Source organism: Triplophysa dalaica, chromosome 20 (genome assembly GCF_015846415.1).
Source record: "Triplophysa dalaica isolate WHDGS20190420 chromosome 20, ASM1584641v1, whole genome shotgun sequence".
Lineage (NCBI taxonomy): Eukaryota > Metazoa > Chordata > Actinopteri > Cypriniformes > Nemacheilidae > Triplophysa > Triplophysa dalaica.
This window is the reverse complement of record NC_079561.1, coordinates 18,094,581-18,113,766: the sequence shown is the minus strand read 5'-3', so window position 1 is coordinate 18,113,766 and position 19,186 is coordinate 18,094,581. Positions and strand designations below refer to the sequence as shown.

At 43.3% G+C, this 19,186-nt stretch overlaps 2 protein-coding genes across 4 annotated transcripts; both read right to left on the bottom strand.

Annotated features, from left to right (window-relative positions):
* Positions 1 to 340: 340 nt before the first annotated feature.
* LOC130408972 (cytochrome P450 2B4-like) lies at positions 341 to 3,878 on the bottom strand. The gene is made up of 9 exons (XM_056732516.1): positions 3,646 to 3,878; positions 3,317 to 3,476; positions 2,557 to 2,709; positions 2,326 to 2,486; positions 2,070 to 2,243; positions 1,824 to 1,965; positions 1,485 to 1,672; positions 1,258 to 1,399; positions 341 to 1,174 (listed from the first exon to the last, which is right to left on the bottom strand). The coding sequence occupies exons 1-9, from the start codon at positions 3,838 to 3,840 to the stop codon at positions 975 to 977; spliced, it is 1,515 nt and encodes a 504-aa protein (XP_056588494.1). The 5' UTR covers positions 3,841 to 3,878; the 3' UTR covers positions 341 to 974.
* A 1,127-nt stretch (positions 3,879 to 5,005) lies between these two features.
* LOC130409092 (cytochrome P450 2J4-like) lies at positions 5,006 to 18,046 on the bottom strand. Of its 3 annotated transcripts, XM_056732727.1 has the most exons (9): positions 17,851 to 18,046; positions 7,367 to 7,526; positions 7,006 to 7,158; positions 6,705 to 6,865; positions 6,442 to 6,615; positions 6,170 to 6,311; positions 5,839 to 6,026; positions 5,612 to 5,753; positions 5,006 to 5,525 (listed from the first exon to the last, which is right to left on the bottom strand). In XM_056732727.1, the coding sequence occupies exons 1-9, from the start codon at positions 18,040 to 18,042 to the stop codon at positions 5,314 to 5,316; spliced, it is 1,524 nt and encodes a 507-aa protein (XP_056588705.1). In that variant the 5' UTR covers positions 18,043 to 18,046; the 3' UTR covers positions 5,006 to 5,313. The 3 variants fall into 3 exon arrangements, with proteins under 3 accessions (XP_056588705.1, XP_056588706.1, XP_056588707.1); XM_056732728.1 differs by lacking the exon at positions 5,612 to 5,753; XM_056732729.1 differs by lacking the exon at positions 17,851 to 18,046 and having other exon boundaries at positions 7,006 to 7,273; positions 7,367 to 7,483.
* Positions 18,047 to 19,186: the final 1,140 nt, after the last annotated feature.

Below are 19,186 nucleotides of genomic sequence, written 5' to 3'. Positions count from 1 at the left end.
AGATCAAGCCAAACCTATGCAACACAACAATAGTCTTATATTTCATCTGAATCGGAGACCATTAAAGATCAATGAGGTCACACAAACATCTCAAGGAGAAAAGTTTTTCTCGCCTCAGCTCTTCAGCTGCTAAAGAAGCTAGAAAGCTATAAAAATATTTTAATAAAAAATGATTTGGTAGAAATGAACGGCCTCACAATAAATAAAGTTTTAAAATGTCACAATAAAAAAACCTAAAATCACTTCCTCCTTAGAAAAAAAATTCTACATTGAATGAAAGTGGCTTTTAATGCATAGAAATAGAAAAAAATAGAAAAAATCAATAGTTCTTAGGTTTATCTTTATATGCAATACATGAAATGAACACAAGAGGGCGGACAATGGCTTTCTCACAACTTGAACCATGATTTATTACTGTAAATGACAATTCACAATGCAACCTTTATACCCACTTTAAATGTTCTCACACAATAAGTTATTTTACTAAAGAAAGATAAATACATTTAGTCATTTAGAAGATGCTTTATCCAAAGCGACTTACAGATGAGATAAACAATGGAAGCAAGTGGAACACCGAAATGAAGGACAACGAAATAAAACTAATTTAATAAAACAAATTAAACCTAAGGCAGAAAATAAAATATCTTTATGTTTTGTTAAAAACAAGCTTTAGACTTCATTGAATAAGTGTACACGATCTTTACTAAAAATCTATATCTAAAAGACAGATCCGATCAGATCCTCAAAACAAGGCTTTGTCGAAGGACGTCAAACAAGAGGTGGAGTGATGTAAAATGTTTACATTCTACTGTATGTAAGTGACAATTTCAGCATCAGTCTCTAGAAATGACGTTAGAACAAACATGAGCACCCCTTACTTGAGTCATACCACTGTAAATGCATGAGCGCACCCAGGAGGATAAATGAGGGAAATACCGAGCATTCAATAAAGGCTGTTGTTGTTCAGCTGTGGCTCATTGACGGTCTGTCTTGGCATCTCTGCCAGAGCAGGTGATTTTGTAAGGGTGAGGGTATCGCAGTGCACCAATGATTCCATCCATATCCGGACACTGTGAGTTCGGCGGCCAAGAGAATTTAATCTGCTGTAATAGAGATGTGATGAAAATGAAGAGCTCTGTCTTTGCCAGAGTCTCACCAAGACAAGCCCTTGGACCTAAAGAATAAATACAAACTCAAAAAATCAGTTTAACTTCAGCTTATGGTCAAATCTGTCATAATCACAAGCACCTGACTCACCAACTGAGAAAGCTATAAACGCCTCAGGTTTGTAGAAATATCCGTTCTCGTCTAAGAAATTCTCAGGGTTGAAAGTGTCCGGACTCTTCCAGTGCTTCTCATCACTGAAAATTCTTGTTAAGTTTGTCATGATCATAGTTCCCTAAAAATAAAAGGTTTGAATGTGTGTTCGTGAACAGATGAGGGGCAATGTATAGATGAATCTCCGGACACATTTTGGCTCATACCTTTGGAATGTCGTATCCTCTTAGTTTGGTCGGCTGTGTGGTTGCATGAACGACACCAAAAGGTGCAATGTTAGCACAGCGCTGAATCTCATAAACAGTTGCATGTGTGTATGGAAGTTTGTCACGATCATCCATGCTGGGCAGACGGTCATAACCCAACACCTGAACAATCTCTTTATGACATCGCTCTGTGACAAAATATGTAAACATAAACTAGACAAAAGAATCATGGCAGCGTAACAGTAGAGTTTACCTGCAGGTTAAGCCAGACAATGAAATGAGCAAAGATTTTAGCCTAGATTTGGTAAATGATCTACTGATGATGTAAACTCGAATCACCTTGTATTTCTGGGTTTTCCATCAAGAAGATAAGTCCCCATCTGATGGTGGTCGCCGTTGTGTCGGTTCCAGCCAAGAAAAGGTCAACTACTGACATGACCATGTTCCCTTCGTGAAATGTGGAGTCCTCGCGAGACTTTTGCTAAACCAGGTTAATAAAGAATCAATGTTGATATTTGATAGTTGTTCAACCAAAAAGAAATAGTTTCATGAAAGGTCAGATTTGAGTGAAAGAGGGTTTCTCACTTTTTCCATTTCCAGCAGGTAGGCATCGATGAAGTCTCGTGGATTTTCCGTATCAAACGTTTGTCTGTGTTCTTTCACTTCATCACGAACAAAACCAAGTAGCTCATCGGCATTCCGAAGGATTTTCTGGTGTGGTCCAGGGAAGTGCTTGATGAAGGGAATTAAGCCGAAAATCTAAAACAGACACGTGTAAAACAAATATCTTAAACAGTGTAAAGAAATACTCAAAACAACCGTTCTGGAACCAAAGTCATACTTGTCCCACAGCAGACCCCATCAGCATGAAGTTCTCATTGAGGATTTTCAGAAGATTTGCAAAGCGCTTGTTGTTGTATTCGAAGCGATCTCCAAACACGATGGAACAGATTATGTTGGAAACTGCATTCTGTATGACATGCTGAGGGTCAAATGCCTTTCCTTCAACAAAGGAATGGGAACCATTATCAAAGCATCTGATAGTGAAAGGCAAAGATGGATCACTCCACACCTTCTGCTTTGATCATCTCAGCAATCAGGAAATGACCTTCTTCTAAAACACGTTCTTCTAAGGATTTCTTTCCAAGCCCAAAGTTCCTGAGCGTGTGGAGAGCAAACCTTCTCTGTTGCCTCCACGAGTGACCAAATGTGGCCATTATTATACCTGAGAAAAAAAGAGAACTTTAAGATGCTTCTGAGTAGATATGCAATGTAACATTGACAATGATGAAAGTTTTTGACTATGATGAACAATTTGTGGCGGAACTTCTTTCCCAGGAGCATTTTCCCCCCAGACCTGCTACCATTTCCATCACAGTCCAATTCCAAAGGGTGTGGTAATTTAGAACAACAATAACATCATACAAAACGACGGACAATCATAATTTTTGAGTGACACCACTTTGTACAATGCTGGGCGAACTCAACCAATAAGCCTACTCTGCGCCCAACCCCCACCTCCGAAAGTTCCTGAACTTTGAAAAAGTACTACATCACATGCAGGGACTTCATAACGGTAAAAAAAATTCATCCGGAACTTTAGTTAGATCCGGGGTTCCTGTGGTGGAAACACACCAGTCCTATCCCAAAGTCCCTAGTTCCTGGGAAGAGTTCCTGCGGTGGAACGAGGCTTATGAAAGGACAACAGCATCTGCCCATTGGACATTCTGATAAATGTCTTGATCACATTATGTTATAGCTTTATTGCTTTTCTCTCACGAAACAGCATCAAATCTACATTCTTCAAAACAGTCAAACAAAGTGTTACTGACCAAATCCGTTAGTCATCCATTCTATAATAGGTATTGTTGGTCTTCCAGAGAAAGCTGAAGCCTCCTGGACCAGAGCTTCTTTGGTGATCTGGAGTGTGTTCAGCATTATCATGGGCTGTCTTCCTAGGAACATGGTGGCCATCTCTCCATACTGATGAAACTGATCAGAAAACCCTTTACAATACTTGATGACTTTGATATACATAAACTCATCTCACACTTAACACTTCAAACATGCATTAGATGTTTCGGAACGCGTATTTGTTTTGAACTCAAACATCTAATTTCAGAAGGTGATTTAGATGTAGATAAGAAACTATAAGACTCACCGATCTGACACATCCCGCTGGGTCCATTATAACATGTGGTATAGTTCCCACAAAAGGGAAAGGTCTGGGTCCAGGTGGAGTTTTGCCTCTGGAGAAATGAATCCTCATGATCTCAAACAGAACCAGAAAGATCAAACCCAGAACTAAAGCCAGAACAACAGAGTTCAGGTCTAAAATCTTCAGAACAGACCCCATTACAGCACATTCCACAAACACACTAAATGAACTCTGTGCTTACGGAAACCAAAGAGGAAAAGGGTGGAGACTAAAACACAGAGGGAGTGCCAAACGTGTGCTGTTGTGTTAACTCTTTCTTTGCATCAGTGTTAAAGAGCATGTTTCTATGAGTCTCCATCTTCCAATACATCATGTATGCACTTGCGCTCTTCTGGAGCAGGAAAACACTCCCTTCCCTGTGTGACTTTAGTCTTTCCACAAGGAAATACAGAGAAGTTCTCAAAGGTTTTCAAGTTAAAATTTGCTGTAAAGGGAAACATGATACAGAAACTTCAGATAATAGTAAATAGTGAACAAATGATACGACTTCCGATTATTAGTCACATGATCTGTAAAGGTGTGGAAGGTGAAATTCTGTATGTCAAAGGTAAAGAATAACCATATTTAGTGATACCACTTGATCCAACCTCATGCAATGCCTCAAATATACATTTTGTGCAATTGGGGATTCATATTGTGCATGTGACTGAAATTAATATCAAACTAAAATAAAGAATATTGTCCTCAACTTCTTCCATCAATCATTGATGGAGACCATATAGCAGATATTTTTGGTAATATCTTGATACAGTCCCCATTAAAGTTTCATGAAAAAAAGACATGCCAAAATTGTAAAACTCTACTGAACATTGTTACTTTGTAAATTCATAATTATTTCTAAGTATTTATGTACTCTTTTTTTGCCCCATGCATGCTTTTCATAATTTTCTTTATAAAGCTGTCATGGAAATGCATTACCTATGAAGGTCAAAACAGTCAAATAAATGTGAATTTAAATGTTACTCTTTTGGATTAAACATTCACAATTACTCTAACTGTACATTGTTATTAAAATATCACGCATTTATCTAAAACATTTATCAATACATACATAAAAATATACAGTAAACTGTACATATAAAAATTGACATGTATTTTAAGAAGGGGGTTCTTCACAAAAGGTTCACTACATTTGGGGGCCTTGACATTATAAAGTTAAAAATCCCTGACTTGTACCTCCATGGATGATTTAATAAATGACAATATATTCAACCATCTTTAATTTTCTTACACTTACAAAAATGACTATAAACAGATAGTATTAAAATAGTATTTTGTAAAACATCATTAAACAAATGAAAACAAAGCTTTATTATTTATTGAAGACTGAAGCTGTGGGAAGTGTACACAATCTTTAAAAAAAAATACATGTAAAAGTCTGTTTTTGATCTTGCTCAGTTTCACTTCTTAAGAAAATTAGCCTATCCCTATCCCTGTTCCTATTCCTCATATGAATCAAGCCTTATTTAGGGGTTCAGATGCCCCAAACAAAACTTTCCTCAAGGATGTCGAAACATACAGTCGGCGGATGTATTACCATTGAAAAAGTATTTTTATAAAGGCTGGACAGAAAGGCTTTTCTTTGTTGTTCTTCTTTACAGAAGTTCTTCTTCAGCTGTGTGTCATTGACATTCGGTCTTTGGCATCTCTACTATGGCAGGTAATATTGTAGGGGTGAGGGTATCTCAATATACCCATGATTCCATCCATGTCTGGACACGGTGAGTTTGGAGGCCAGGAGAAATGAATCCGCTGCAATAGAGATGTGATGAAAATGAAGAGCTCCGTCTTTGCCAGGGTCTCACCGAGACAGACTCTCGGACCTGAAGAATAAACATGCACATTTTTTGACACTTAAAAACTGGTTATGGTTATGTTGACCCGTCATATTTACAAGTAATTGACTTGCCCACTGAGAAAGGGATAAACGCCTCAGGTTTATAGAAATGTCCGTTCTCATCTAAGAAATTCTCAGGGTTGAAAGTGTCCGGACTCTTCCAGTGCTTATCATCAGTGAAAATTCTTGTTAAGTTTGTCATGATCATAGTTCCCTAAAAATAAAAGGTTTGAATGTGTGTTCGTGAACAGATGAGGGGCAATGTATAGATGAATCTCCGGACACATTTTGGCTCATACCTTTGGAATGTCGTATCCTCTTAGTTTGGTCAGCTGTGTGGTTTCATGAACTACACCAAGAGGTAAAATGTTAGCACAGCGCTGAATCTCGTGAACAGTGGCGTATGTGTATGGTAGTTTGTCACGGTCATCCATGCTGGGCAGACGGTCATAACCCAACACCTGAACAATCTCCTCATGACATCTCTCTGTGACAAAAGATGGGAAAGTATGAAAAAAGCTAGACAGAAGAATCATGACATCGTAACAGTAGAGTTTACCTGCAGGTTAAACCAGACACTGAACGTCTAAGATTTTAATCTAGATTTTACAAATGAACTACTCATATCACCTTGTACTTTTGAGTTTTCCATCAAGAAGATAAGCCCCCATCTGATGGTGGTCGCCGTTGTGTCAGTTCCAGCCAAGAAAAGATCAGCTGCTGTCCTAACCATGTTTTCTTCATGAAATGTGGAGTCCTCATGAGACTTTTGCTAAACCACGTAAACAGAGTTAGGTTTCCTTATAAGGCTAGAGCGGATCTGGTTTTTAGATTTAAATTTCCAGTTTAAAAGCAGTTTGAGTTTTATGTAGTGTCAGACTTGAGTAGTGAAGGTTTCTCACATTTTCTATCTCCAGGAGGAAGGCATCGATGAAGTCTCTAGGGTCTTCTGGATCCAAAGTATGTCTGTGTTCTTCAACTTCTCCACGAATGAAACCCTGTAACTCATTAGTGTTGCGAATGATCTTCTGGTGCGGTCCAGGAAAGTGCTTGATGAAGGGAATTAAGCTGAAAATCTAAAAAATTCCGAAAAATAATTTCCAAATGGTACAAAAGAACCAATAAAAGGATCTGTTAAGAAACAAGATCGGGGTTTCCATCATACCTGTCCCACAGCAGACCCCATCAGCACGAAGTTCTCATTGAGAATTTTCAAAAAATATGCAAAGCGTTTGTTGTCATATTCGCACCGAGCTCCAAACACGATGGAACAGATTATGTTGGAAACTGCATTCTGTATGACATGCTGGGGGTCAAATGCCGTTTCTTCAACAAATGAAAAGTAGATCAGTATGTTAAAGCACTATTATAGTCAAGGCCCTTATTTAACAACACACATTTGATACCAAAAAGCAAAGACAGACAAGACATTCAGGGGTGTTTCAGAATAAAACACATCTCAACACCTTTTGCTTTGATCATCTCAGCAGCCAGGTAACGGCCTTCTTCTAAAACACGTTCTTCCACAGATTTCTTCCCAAAGCCAAAGATCCTGATCGTGTGGAGAGCAAACCTTCTCTGCTGTCTCCAGGAGTGACCATACTGAGCCATTATGATACCTGAGAATGACAAAGAATTTTCTGGTGCTTCTGAGTCGATGCTCGCTAAGAAGGTACAATAAAAGAAGTGCAATCTCTGTCCTTACTCGCTGTCCTTGTAGAAAAAAGCAACTACCTATGGGATGTTATGTAAGAACTTTATTGTTTTTATCTTCTGAAACAGCATCATATTCGTATGTTCAAAACATCCAAACAAAGTGTTACTGACCGAGTCCATTAGTCATCCACTCCATAACAGGTAAATGTGGTCTTCCAGAAAAAGTTGAAGCCTCCTGCACAAAGGTTTCTTTTGTGATCTGGAGTGTATTCAATGTTATTATGGGCTGTCTTCCTAGGAACATGGTGGCCATCTCTCCATACTGATGGAGCTGATCAGAAAAAAGTTCCACTTTAAAATGGTTTCAAGGTACTACAGTACATTGATATTTTTGTGCATAAACTTTTAAGCGCCAAGAACACACATTTACGGTTTAGACCTATTAGATGTTTCCGCATTCGGAAAACATATCTGTTGTAAAAGCAAACATCTCAGTTCAGAAGGTGATTTAGATCTGGAGTTCCCAAACTTTTCAGCCCACGACCCCCAAAATAACAGTGCCAGTGACTAGAGACCCCCACTATTATCGGAGGTGGTTAAAACATTTCACGCAACTGAGCAAATGCAGTAAGTAGGTCTATCCAGCCCAAAAAAACACTGTCCAACATTTTGACAAATAAAAATTAACTGAACTTAATCCCTGAAAAATAATCTGCGTGCACATATGAGAATGTTTAATGTGGTCCTGTAAATTGACTTGATGTACCCAACCAAAGCAGTTGGTAATGTCTTTATCCAATCCAACTTTATTTGTTAAGCGATTTAAACTGTAAGGCAGCTGGAAATGTTCTAAGAACTAAGGTTGTTTTTGATGCTAGGATACAAGACAATCAAACCCCATTTGTTGCTAGATTCTGAAGAATGATATCCTGCCCTCCCCTAAGGGGTTGTTGATGCCCAGGAATTGGACCCCCTCTTCTTATCACACCTCTCCCCTTCATCTCTTCAGGCCCTGATCACTTGGAAAATGCTTATGCTTTATTCTGTGTATATAATTTATTGTCATAGTATGAAGTTTTGATGATTCATGTTTGGTATTGTTTTAAAGGTCATGGTGCGATGGGTAAAAAGGTCTAGTTCTTTCAAATCTAACATGGAGTATATTTATACTGTTTAACTCTAATCCATCACCTGCACTCCTCAAAGAGGTGTGACTTTCTCAGAGAAGTCTGTTTACATGTAGATTGTGATCTCATTTGATGTTCTCTTCAGTGACGAGAAAACAAACAAATCAAGTTTCTCGCTGACCATTGGCTTTGTTACATCTGGGTATATAAGGTGAATTGGCAAAAGACTCGGGGAAGGCTTTTGTAACCAGAACTTCCCACATTGCAGCTGTGCATCTCGAATTTGAAGCATCTGTAACCAGAACTTTCCACACTGCAACTGTGTGCCTCGATATTACCAGGTATGATAAACTTTGTGGTTTTATTTTATTCTTTTAATATGTTGATAATCTTTGCTTAGTAAATTAGGAATTTCTTTGTATATGCATTTTATGATTTTAATTAATGTTGTGCCTGCCTGGTATAATAAATTGTTATTGTTGATATTATCTCAATTTTTCAAAGTCTGTTATTACAAGTAGATTGAAAAGAACCCGTTCTGTTACCGCAAAATCGACGTGTCAGGATAGGTAGGGCTAGTTTATACTAGATTTTTTAAAGGAGCATTGCTAAAGCTCACATGATTTCCACCTATCATCTGGCCTAGCAAGTTGCATGATCGTGACTAAAATAACTATTGTTATGTTTCTGAGCAAGCATATCGCGGCCAAACTTAATGATATTTGTTTACCCGGCAACCTCTGACTAGAGATCGGAACTGACCGTTTTGTGTCCGTGAGATCCATGAGCCCGGCCGGCGTGAGACTCTGAGCGACTGCAGGTCCCAATCGAAAGAATAACTCTCTATATATATATATATATATATAATAAATATTAAAGTATGGAGAATTATAGATAAATTAACGCTTATCAACAGATACATTTGAAATGACATACAAGTTATTTTATTGAAATTGGAGTCAGATCGGTCTTTACCACAGAGTCATATAAATTGAACTAAATTGTAACAGTTCTTGAATAACTTCATGTAGAAATCGCTGAGGAGAAGCAGAACACGAGATCCCTTCAACCATACCATTGGATTCCGTTGTTGGGCCTTTGGGTGGTCCTTTACAAAAACAACCTAAATTGACCAAAGTGCTGTACAGAAGATTAAATGAGATATCATAATAATAGACATAATAACTCACACGAGGTGCAAAATTACATACATCATACACCAATAAAATTTTAAAAGACAGAATACATGAGTTAAATAATAGCCGCACAGTACAAAACAATATAAAAAATAAATAATTTACTAGAGTAAATAAAGTCAACATCTTACTAGGTGTCAAAGGCCACAGTGAAGAGATGGGTTTTAAAACGGGATTTAAAAACAGACAAAGAAGATGCCTGTTTAATGTGCAGAGGCAGACCATTCCATAATTTAGGAGCCGACACAGCAAAGACATGGTCCCCTCTGAGCTTCTGCTTATTTTTAGGCACACTCAGGAGCAGCTGATCATCTGACCTGAGCGAGCAGGTGGGTATATAAGGTGTGACGAGTCACCCCTGGCGCTATCAGTGTCGCCATGGAGACGGAGGCAATTGGAGCGGCACAGCTGCCGCTCGTCACGGTCAGATACCAATTACCAGCGGCTACAAAAGCCGCTGGTACACAGGCAGAAGGTGAGAGACATCTCCCGCAGACTAGAGCGCCACTGAGATATTGTGTATGCTTGTACTCTACAGGAACGGACGTTTAGAAACCGGACCGGGAGCACGTCAGCGAACCCGGAAGTACTGAAGCCGAGAAGGCCAGTTCACACCACTTCCCAGAGGGGAAGTGAAGAAGAAGACGATGAGACGCCAGTTAATCACGCATTCTGGAAATATCTCACCTCAGTGGCAAGCTCAAGTCAAAAACTGTGTAATAAATTACCCTTCGGGGGTGGTTAATTGTATTTTTGTGTGCGTGTCGTTGCTTCGCCCCTCACAACTGGTGGAGAATGCGGGCATAGCAACGGAGCTACGATACGTACAGGAGACAGTAACCATCCTATCTGTCCATTACAGGAACCCTACCTGCTCTCTCTCTTTCTTTTTTCCTATTTTCTTTTTTTTTTTCCCTTCCCGGCAATGGAGGACGTGGTTCGACGCTTGGCCGAGGTGGTGGTTCGTCAGCAGCGCTTCTCCGAGCAGTTGGCGCAACGGCAGGAGAGTACGAACCAGACCCTGAGTATGCTGCAGGAAGCGGCAGCGGCTCGTACCCACCTACCAGATGGGAGAGCCACTGCTCATACCCTGCTGACGAAGCTTACGGCACAGGATGACATCGAAGCCTACCTCCACACTTTCGAGGTGATAGCAACTAGGGAACTGTGGGATAAAGCCGAATGGGCAAGAATCTTGGCCCCATATCTGACGGGTGAAGCCCAGAGGGCTTACTACGCGTTGCAGCCTCCAGCAAGTGAAGATTATGAAGCCTTAAAACGGGAGATCCTCGCCAGAATAGGGTTGTCTCCGGTTAGTGCGGCCCAACAATTCCATCAGTGGGCCTACGATGACCAAGTACCGGTGAGGGCCCCTGGCCGCCCAACTGACTCGGCTGGGACACTTGTGGTTGCTAACTGGGGAGCCTAGTGCGCTCCAGGTGGCCGAAAGGGTAGTCGTGGATCGACTGCTGCGGGCCCTTCCTCGACGGTTTCGGACGGCGGTCAGCATGCGAGGTCCCACCACCATCCGAGAACTCGTGGAGGCCGTGGAGTTGGCCGAAGCCTCGGCAGCTAGAGAGAGAGAGGTAGCGGGCCCCCGGAGGGTAAATCCGATATGGCGACCTGCGGAGGGTACCTTGAGGCCGGTACACAGACCCGGAACCCCAACTCCGGTGGATGAACCGATGCCTACTGAGCCAGCTTCTTCCGGGCCCCCTGCATGGCTGGCTGGATGTGCAGTGCACCAGGCCGTGCCGTCCGGGGCCACTCGCCGAAATGTGCGGGTGGACGGTCGCCTTGTAACGGCCACTTTAGACTCTGGCAGCTCGATAACGTTGGTCCAGCCCGGGATAGTCCGTCCTCGAGCCGGGGTGAAGTCCTCCGTCCCGATCACCTGTGTCCACGGGGATACCCGTTATGTGCCAGCCCGACAGGTGACAGTGTCGGCTGGCCCAGGGTCGTGGACGCTGGAGATCGGGATTGTGGACGATCTTCCGGTACCTATGTTGTTGGGTCGGGACTGGCCCGGGTTCGACCAACTGTTGGCGAGCACTGTACAGGCGGCCGGCCGTGGGGGTCGGGCCCGGGGAGCCAAACCTCGGAGGGAGCGGAAACCCCATCCCGTCCTGATGGCAACGGACAGCGAACCAGAGGGTGAGTGCCAAAACCCTAGTGTTTTTGCTGACCTCTTCCAGGAGGTAACGGGAGGAGGCTCCTTCGGACGAGAACAACGGGAGGATGCTAGGTTGCGAAACTGTTGGAACCAGGTCCGGGTTGTGGATGGAGAAGACCGCCAACCTGGCCCGCACCCCCTCCCATATTTTGTAATTAAGAAGGGTCTGTTGTACTGTGCCGCCATGCGACGGGGGGAGGAAAAGCTGCTGCTGGTAGTACCAAAGAGCAAGACCGTGACGATCCTCGAGTTGGCACACACCCACCCCATGGCAGGTCATCTGGCGGCAGCAAACACCATCCAACGAATCAGGGACCGGTTCCATTGGCCCGGGCTCGAAGCAGAGGTGAAGAGATTCTGCCAGTGTTGTCATGTCTGCCAACAAAAATCTCCCCAGCGTCCTCCCCCCAGTCCGCTAATCCCACTTCCGGTAATCGAGGTACCCTTTGAGCGTATAGGGATGGACCTGGTAGGACCGCTGCCGAAGTCTGCCCGGGGACATGAATATATCCTGGTCGTGGTGGATTACGCCACAAGGTACCCGGAAGCCTTACCCCTGCGGAAAGCCATGGCCAAAGCAGTAGCAAAGGAACTCTTCTTGATGTGCAGTCGCGTGGGCATCCCCACGGAAATTCTGACTGACCAGGGAACTCCGTTTATGTCCGGCTGATGGCAGACCTCTGCCACCTCTTCAAGGTGAAACAACTAAGGACATCCGTGTACCATCCTCAAACAGATGGACTTGTGGAACGGTTTCACCAAACCCTAAAGAGGATGCTTCGTCGGGTGGTGGCAGAGGATGGGCGTGACTGGGACCTTCTGTTACCATATGTACTTTTCGGGACTGTTCCCCAGGCATCCACGGGTTTTACACCATTTGAACTCCTGTTTGGCAGGCAGCCCCGCGGACTCTTAGACATCGCCCGGGACGCCTGGGAGCAACAACCAGCACCACATCGCAGCGTGGTGGAACACGTTCAACAAATGAGATCCCGAATAGACAGAGTGATGCCCTTGGTTAAGCAACATCTCGTTGAGGCCCAGCGCGCCCAGCAAAGGTGGTATGACCGGCCTGCCCAGCCTAGGGAGTTCCAACCAGGAGACCGGGTGCTAGTACTGACCCCAACCAACACGTCCAAGTTCCTGGCGTCCTGGAAGGGACCCTACACGGTGGTAGAGAGGGTAGGACCGGTCAATTACCGCCTCCGTCAGCCGGGACGCAGACGGGAGGAACAGCTGTACCATGTCAACCTCCTAAAAAGGTGGGTGGCATCCCCAATGCAGATGCCGGCGTTCGCGGAAACCGAGGCACCAGTGGTACAGATGGGAGAACAGCTGTCCCCCGTCCAGAAACAAAACATCCAGTCCCTGGTCAGTCAGTTCAAGGACGTGTTCTCAGAAAAGCCCGGGCAGACTCGGATAATCCAGCATGAGATCCGCACACCACCGGGGGTCGTGGTGAGACAGCGGCCCTACCGGGTGCCAGAGACTCGTCGACTGGCTATAGAAGAGGAGATCAAACGGATGAAACTGCTTGGAGTTATAGAACCCTCCCGTAGCCCTTGGTCTAGCCCCATCGTGATGGTTCCCAAACCAGATGGCACTCTCCGCTTCTGTAATGACTTCCGTCGGCTTAACGAAGTATCCACCTTTGACGGCTATCCGATGCCCCGGGTGGATGAGTTATTGGACCGGCTAGGAAAAGCAAGGTATATTACGACCCTGGATCTCACAAAAGGGTACTGGCAGGTGCCCCTAGCTCCAGAAGCCCGGGAGAAGACTGCGTTTAGCACCCCCTCTGGACACTGGCAGTATACAATGCTGCCGTTCGGGCTGCATGGGGCACCTGCCACATTCCAGAGGATGATGGACATTTTGTTAAGGCCCCATCAAGCCTACGCCGCGGCTTATATTGATGACCTTGTTATCCACTCGGGGACCTGGGACGACCATCTGGATAGGTTGCGGAGAGTGCTACTGGACCTCAGGAAGGCCGGCTTAACGGCGAACCCCAAGAAATGCCACCTCGGTCTCGCCGAAGCCCAGTACCTGGGATATAGAGTGGGGGGCGGGGTAATCCAACCACAAATGAAGAAGGTGGAAGCCGTTCGGGACGCCCCCCGACCTCATAACAAATCCCAGGTACGGGCCTTCCTGGGGCTAGCGGGCTATTATAGGTGTTTTATACCCAACTTTTCGTCCATAGCCAGTCCCCTGACCGACCTGACCAAAAAGGGGCAGTCAGATAAGGTAAAGTGGACTCCGGCAACAGAGCAAGCCTTCCAGACATTGAAAGAAGCCCTGGCGTCGTCTCCGATCCTACATGCTCCGGATTTTGACTGCCCCTTTATCCTGCAGACAGATGCATCGGACACTGGACTGGGAGCAGTGCTGTCCCAGCAGAAGGGTGGTATAGAGCACCCTGTCGTATATATTAGTCGGAAGCTGACCCCAGCAGAGACACGCTATGCCACAGTGGAGAGGGAGGCCCTGGCCATAAAGTGGGCAGTCCTGGAGCTCAGGTACTACCTCCTAGGGCGTAGCTTTACCCTGGTGACAGACCACGCACCGCTACAGTGGATGAGTAAAGCCAAGGACACCAATGCCAGGATTACGAGGTGGTTCCTGATGCTCCAGGACTACCACTTCACTGTGAAACATCGGGCCGGGTCCTCCCACGGAAATGCCGATGGTCTGTCGAGGATGTGGTTAGGAGGGACATCTCGGTCAGGTGACACTCCCCCTCCATTCCATAACATCTCTCCGTCTCCCCGCAGGACTAGGTCGACACTTTGGGGGGGGGAGTGTGACGAGTCACCCCTGGCGCTATCAGTGTCGCCATGGAGACTGAGGCAATTGGAGCGGCACAGCTGCCGCTCGTCACGGTCAGATACCAATTACCAGCGGCTACAAAAGCCGCTGGTACACAGGCAGAAGGTGAGAGACATCTCCCGCAGACTAGAGCGCCACTGAGATATTGTGTATGCTTGTACTCTACAGGAACGGACGTTTAGAAACCGGACCGGGAGCACGTCAGCGAACCCGGAAGTACTGAAGCCGAGAAGGCCAGTTCACACCACTTCCCAGAGGGGAAGTGAAGAAGAAGACGACGAGACGCCAGTTAATCACGCGTTCTGGAAATATCTCACCTCAGTGGCAAGCTCAAGTCAAAAACTGTGTAATAAATTACCCTTCGGGGGTGGTTAATTGTATTTTTGTGTGCGTGTCGTTGCTTCGCCCCTCACAAAGGGTGTAGATGCTCAGACAGGTAGGGCGGGGCAAGACCGTTCTGGGCTTTAAAAGCAAATAAAATCATTTTAAAATGTATCCTAAATTGAATAGGCAGCCAGTGGAGTACGGCTGAAATGGGAGAAATGTGCTCATGTTTACGTGTGCCAGTTAAAAGACATGAAGCAGCATTCTGTACCATCTGGAGATGGGCGATGGAGGACCCACTTACCCGCACATAAAGTGCATTGCAGTTATCCAGCCTAGTGGTAACAAAGGCATGGATTACCATTTCAAAATGCTGTCTTGACAGTAGTGGCTTTATTTTGGCCAGCTGGCTCAAGTGGAAGAAGCTTGATTTAACAACCACCTCGATCTGAACACGAAACTTAAGCTCTGGGTCCACTTTAACCCCTAGATTTTTGATGCTAGGATACTATACTGGGCCCAGGAACCCAGATCTACGGGGGTCACAGTGGTGCCACCAAAAACCATCACTTCCATCTTTTCTTCATTGAAATTTAAAAAGTTCAGAGCCATCCAGGCCTTTATGTCGTTGAGACACTTAAGTTGCAGTTTGACAGAGTATGCATCTTTCATTTTAAGAGGCATATAAATCTGACTTTCATCTGCATAACAGTGGAATGAAATGCTGTGCTTCCTAAGTATGGAACCAAGTGGGAGTGTATCAGGACAACACACATGAACATTAAAATCCCCAACAATAAGAACATGGTCATATTAAGGTGATTTCTGCAAAAAAATCAGAAAATCATTTAAAAAGTCCTTATTGTACTCGGGATGCCGATAGACCACAGAACACAACACTGTGTGAAAGCGACCAAGCTCAAATAAGCTAAGTTCAAAGCTGGTGAAAAAGGATGACAGCAATAGCTGCTTACATCTATAATGACTGTTATAGACAGTCGCTATTCCTCCTCCTCGGCCCGACGTCCATGGGGAGTTAAAGTAGCAGCAATCACTGGGTCAAAGTTCAGTAAAAGTGCTGGACTCACCCACACTAAGCCATGTCTCAGTCACAGAGAGGAAATCCAATCCTCAGGAAGTGAAAAAATCTTTTAAGACAAAAGTCTTGTTCGCTAGTGGTCTAGCATTTACCAGGCCAATCCTGACAGGAACTGGCGGGACCATGGCCTTGGCCGTCCGGGGAACCCGACATAGAGGCCACAAGTTACGGTGATGCACCCCGCGCCAGTGGGGGCGAAGAGAGCACGGGCCGCAGGGTGTAACACCTCTTCCAGGCCGACGGCAGGTGTCGACAGGGTCCAGCAAGTGTCAAGGAACAACGAGGCCAGGCACGGCTCTAATCTCAGTCCGAGAAGCGAAGAACAGCGTGCAAGACGGGTCACAGCAAAGTTGAGCCGGGACCCTCACCAGAAGATCCAACAATGCGATCATACACCAGAGAGTCGACATCTAGAGCAAGGAGCAAAACGAACAGCACAAACATACACAGCACAGGCATTGACAGACGGCAGGCCACACACACTGACGCCATCTTGTCAGGATATCAAGAGAAGTGAGAGATAATCACCTAAGGGGTCACGATCGAGGGGAAGCAGAGCCGTTGTATATGAAAATAATGACACTCGATCTCGCCGGCGTGTGGTCATGTGGTTCATGGAGCCCTCAAAAGTTCTAAAAAAATTTGTGCTGTCAACCAATATAAATTGATTCTAGCAGGGCGGATAACAGTAACTGTATTCGCATAAATTTTGCTAATTATTACCCCATCGTATACACGGATAACTACGTTACTACATTGACTGCATTTAAAGCCGCATTTTATCTTAGGGGTATATTTTATCACCATAATATATGAATATAAGATCAGTCTCTGTGTTTAATTTTAACATTTAATTTCAGCTGCCAACTCTTTAAAATGTAAAAGCAGGCAGTTATTTCACCATTGTACAGCAAATGTGTTTGGGAGACAGTGAAATTAATGGGCTTCAGTGCAATGTTTGGAACTATCGGACACTCCAAGACACGAGATACTTCTGTGCTCCATTCGTCCAATGGAGGTCTATGTGAGTGGAGTCTATACCTCCAATATTCAAGGGGCAGGAAATTTGAAAGGCTGATGGCTATTTTTGATTTATTTAACCCTTGTATGGTGTTCGGGTCTGTGGGACCCATTTTGTTTTTTGATCAAAATAAATTTTTGACAAATAATTCAGGCTCGTTGGCTTTGGCTTATTTTCAATGAAGAACATAAATCACGACAAATTTTCAATAAACATACACTGAACACCCCCATCACATTTATATTACATACAGGATGTTCGGGTCCACTAGCTTTTAAAATTTTGGAAACTGTAGGGGCCGTGTACCTTCATTGTGTCCTTCTAATGCCCTGGCCTCCTTTTAGTATGTTTGTGTGTGTGTGCGTGCGTGCGTTCATGCGTGCAAACGTGTGTGTGTGAGGGTGTAATTGTGAGGTCTCTGTTTCTGTTTTTGCCCCTGCAATTCCCTCCAAAAACATTTAGCACTTTAATTCATAAATGTGATCTAACAAAAGTACAGGGCAAATATTAACTATATATATATGCGGTTTATATTGCTTGTAATTAGGATGAAGTAAACATCTGTGAAGTATTTTAACAAAGAGTTTGATTGTGTTGAATTAAAAACCCCAAAAAGCGGGTGCACAAGACCCACGAACACTGGCTGCGTAACAAAAATATGAACACCACACAAGTGTTAACTCAGATTTTTATATCTGTTACATTTGATAAAATATGTTTTGTTATTGATAAAATATGCTATTTCTAATAATAAAACAAATTATTTCTGGAAATCTTCTTGCGACACCCCCCCTTGGCCTTGAGACCCTTCGGGGGGTAACAACCCCTACCATGCGAACTCCTGATTTAGATATACATAGATAAGAACATAATAAAGACTTACTGATCTGATACATCCCATTGGGTCTTTTACAGAATGTGGTATAGTTCCCACAAAAGGGAAAGGTCTGGGTCCAGGTGGAGTTTTGCATCTGGAGAAATGAATCCTCAGGATCTCAAACAGAACCAAAAAGATCAAACCCAGAACCACAAAGTTCTTGTCTAAAATCTTCAGAACACACTCCATTACAAACATACTACATGAACTTTGTGCTTTCTGTAACCACAGAGGAAGAGGGTGGAGACAAAGACAGAGAGGAAATGTCAAACCTTTGATGTTAACACGTTCTTGGTATTGATGTTATGAGATGTGATTCTATGTCTATCTTCCTGCCAATACATCATGTATTAAATATCAAATGGTATTCACTTCTAGAACACCCCCTTTCCTCTATTGTGACTTGCCACAAAATATGTCACCTTCAGGACCTTCAAGATTTGGAACATCTTGAGGGTGAGTAAATGATTAAAATGATGAAACCGGATGGTAAATGATGGTGTGAATTTCTTCTTTATTTAGTTGAATTTAGAAGATTGGCAATAACTACATGCAATCTTTAGCACCTAATAAAAATTCTAACATTTTGATCCTGTGTTTTTTTTTCAAATATGCCAGGCTACAGCCCAACAATTAGAAATGACTTGACATACATGTGGCCCTGCCAGAATCAAGCTTTCATTGAGGATTTTCAGCAGGTTTGCAAAGCATTTGTTATCATATTCAAAGCGATCTCCAAACGTGAGGGAACAGATTATGTTATTTTGAGGGTCATGCCGTTCATTAAATGAGATCTTTCAATAAGTTGGTATGATTTATTAGGGTCGTCATGAAATGTCTGTAACATATTTTGCATAAAACACTCAATGGCTGTGTAAACAAAACCCTTTTTGCATCGTCAATAAAAGCTATGCTAACAGTAACCGTTTTGGTGCATGTTTCTTTAAATGATAATGAGTTACAGCACCCCTTGTGAAAAAAAAGTGCACTTTAATATACTTTTTAAAAGTGTACTTATTACGTAAATAATGTACTTTAAAACAGCATGCTTAAGTGTGAATTATTGTTTTCAACCATCTAAATACGTATTATCTGTAATTTATTTCAAATATATTAGTTTTATTTTGTATTAAAGGCATTAAGCTGAACTTTTGAGTGATTTTTTGAACAACTTAAGTGGCACTTTAATACATTTTTACGTGTACTTTCAAATTTGCTTATAGCGTCTGAAAAATATGTTTAAAGTGTATTGTTAAATGTATTAACAAGCAATTAATATGAAATTATACGTTGGTTAAAAATACACTTTGAGAATTAAATGCAATCTTTTAGACAAAACTAA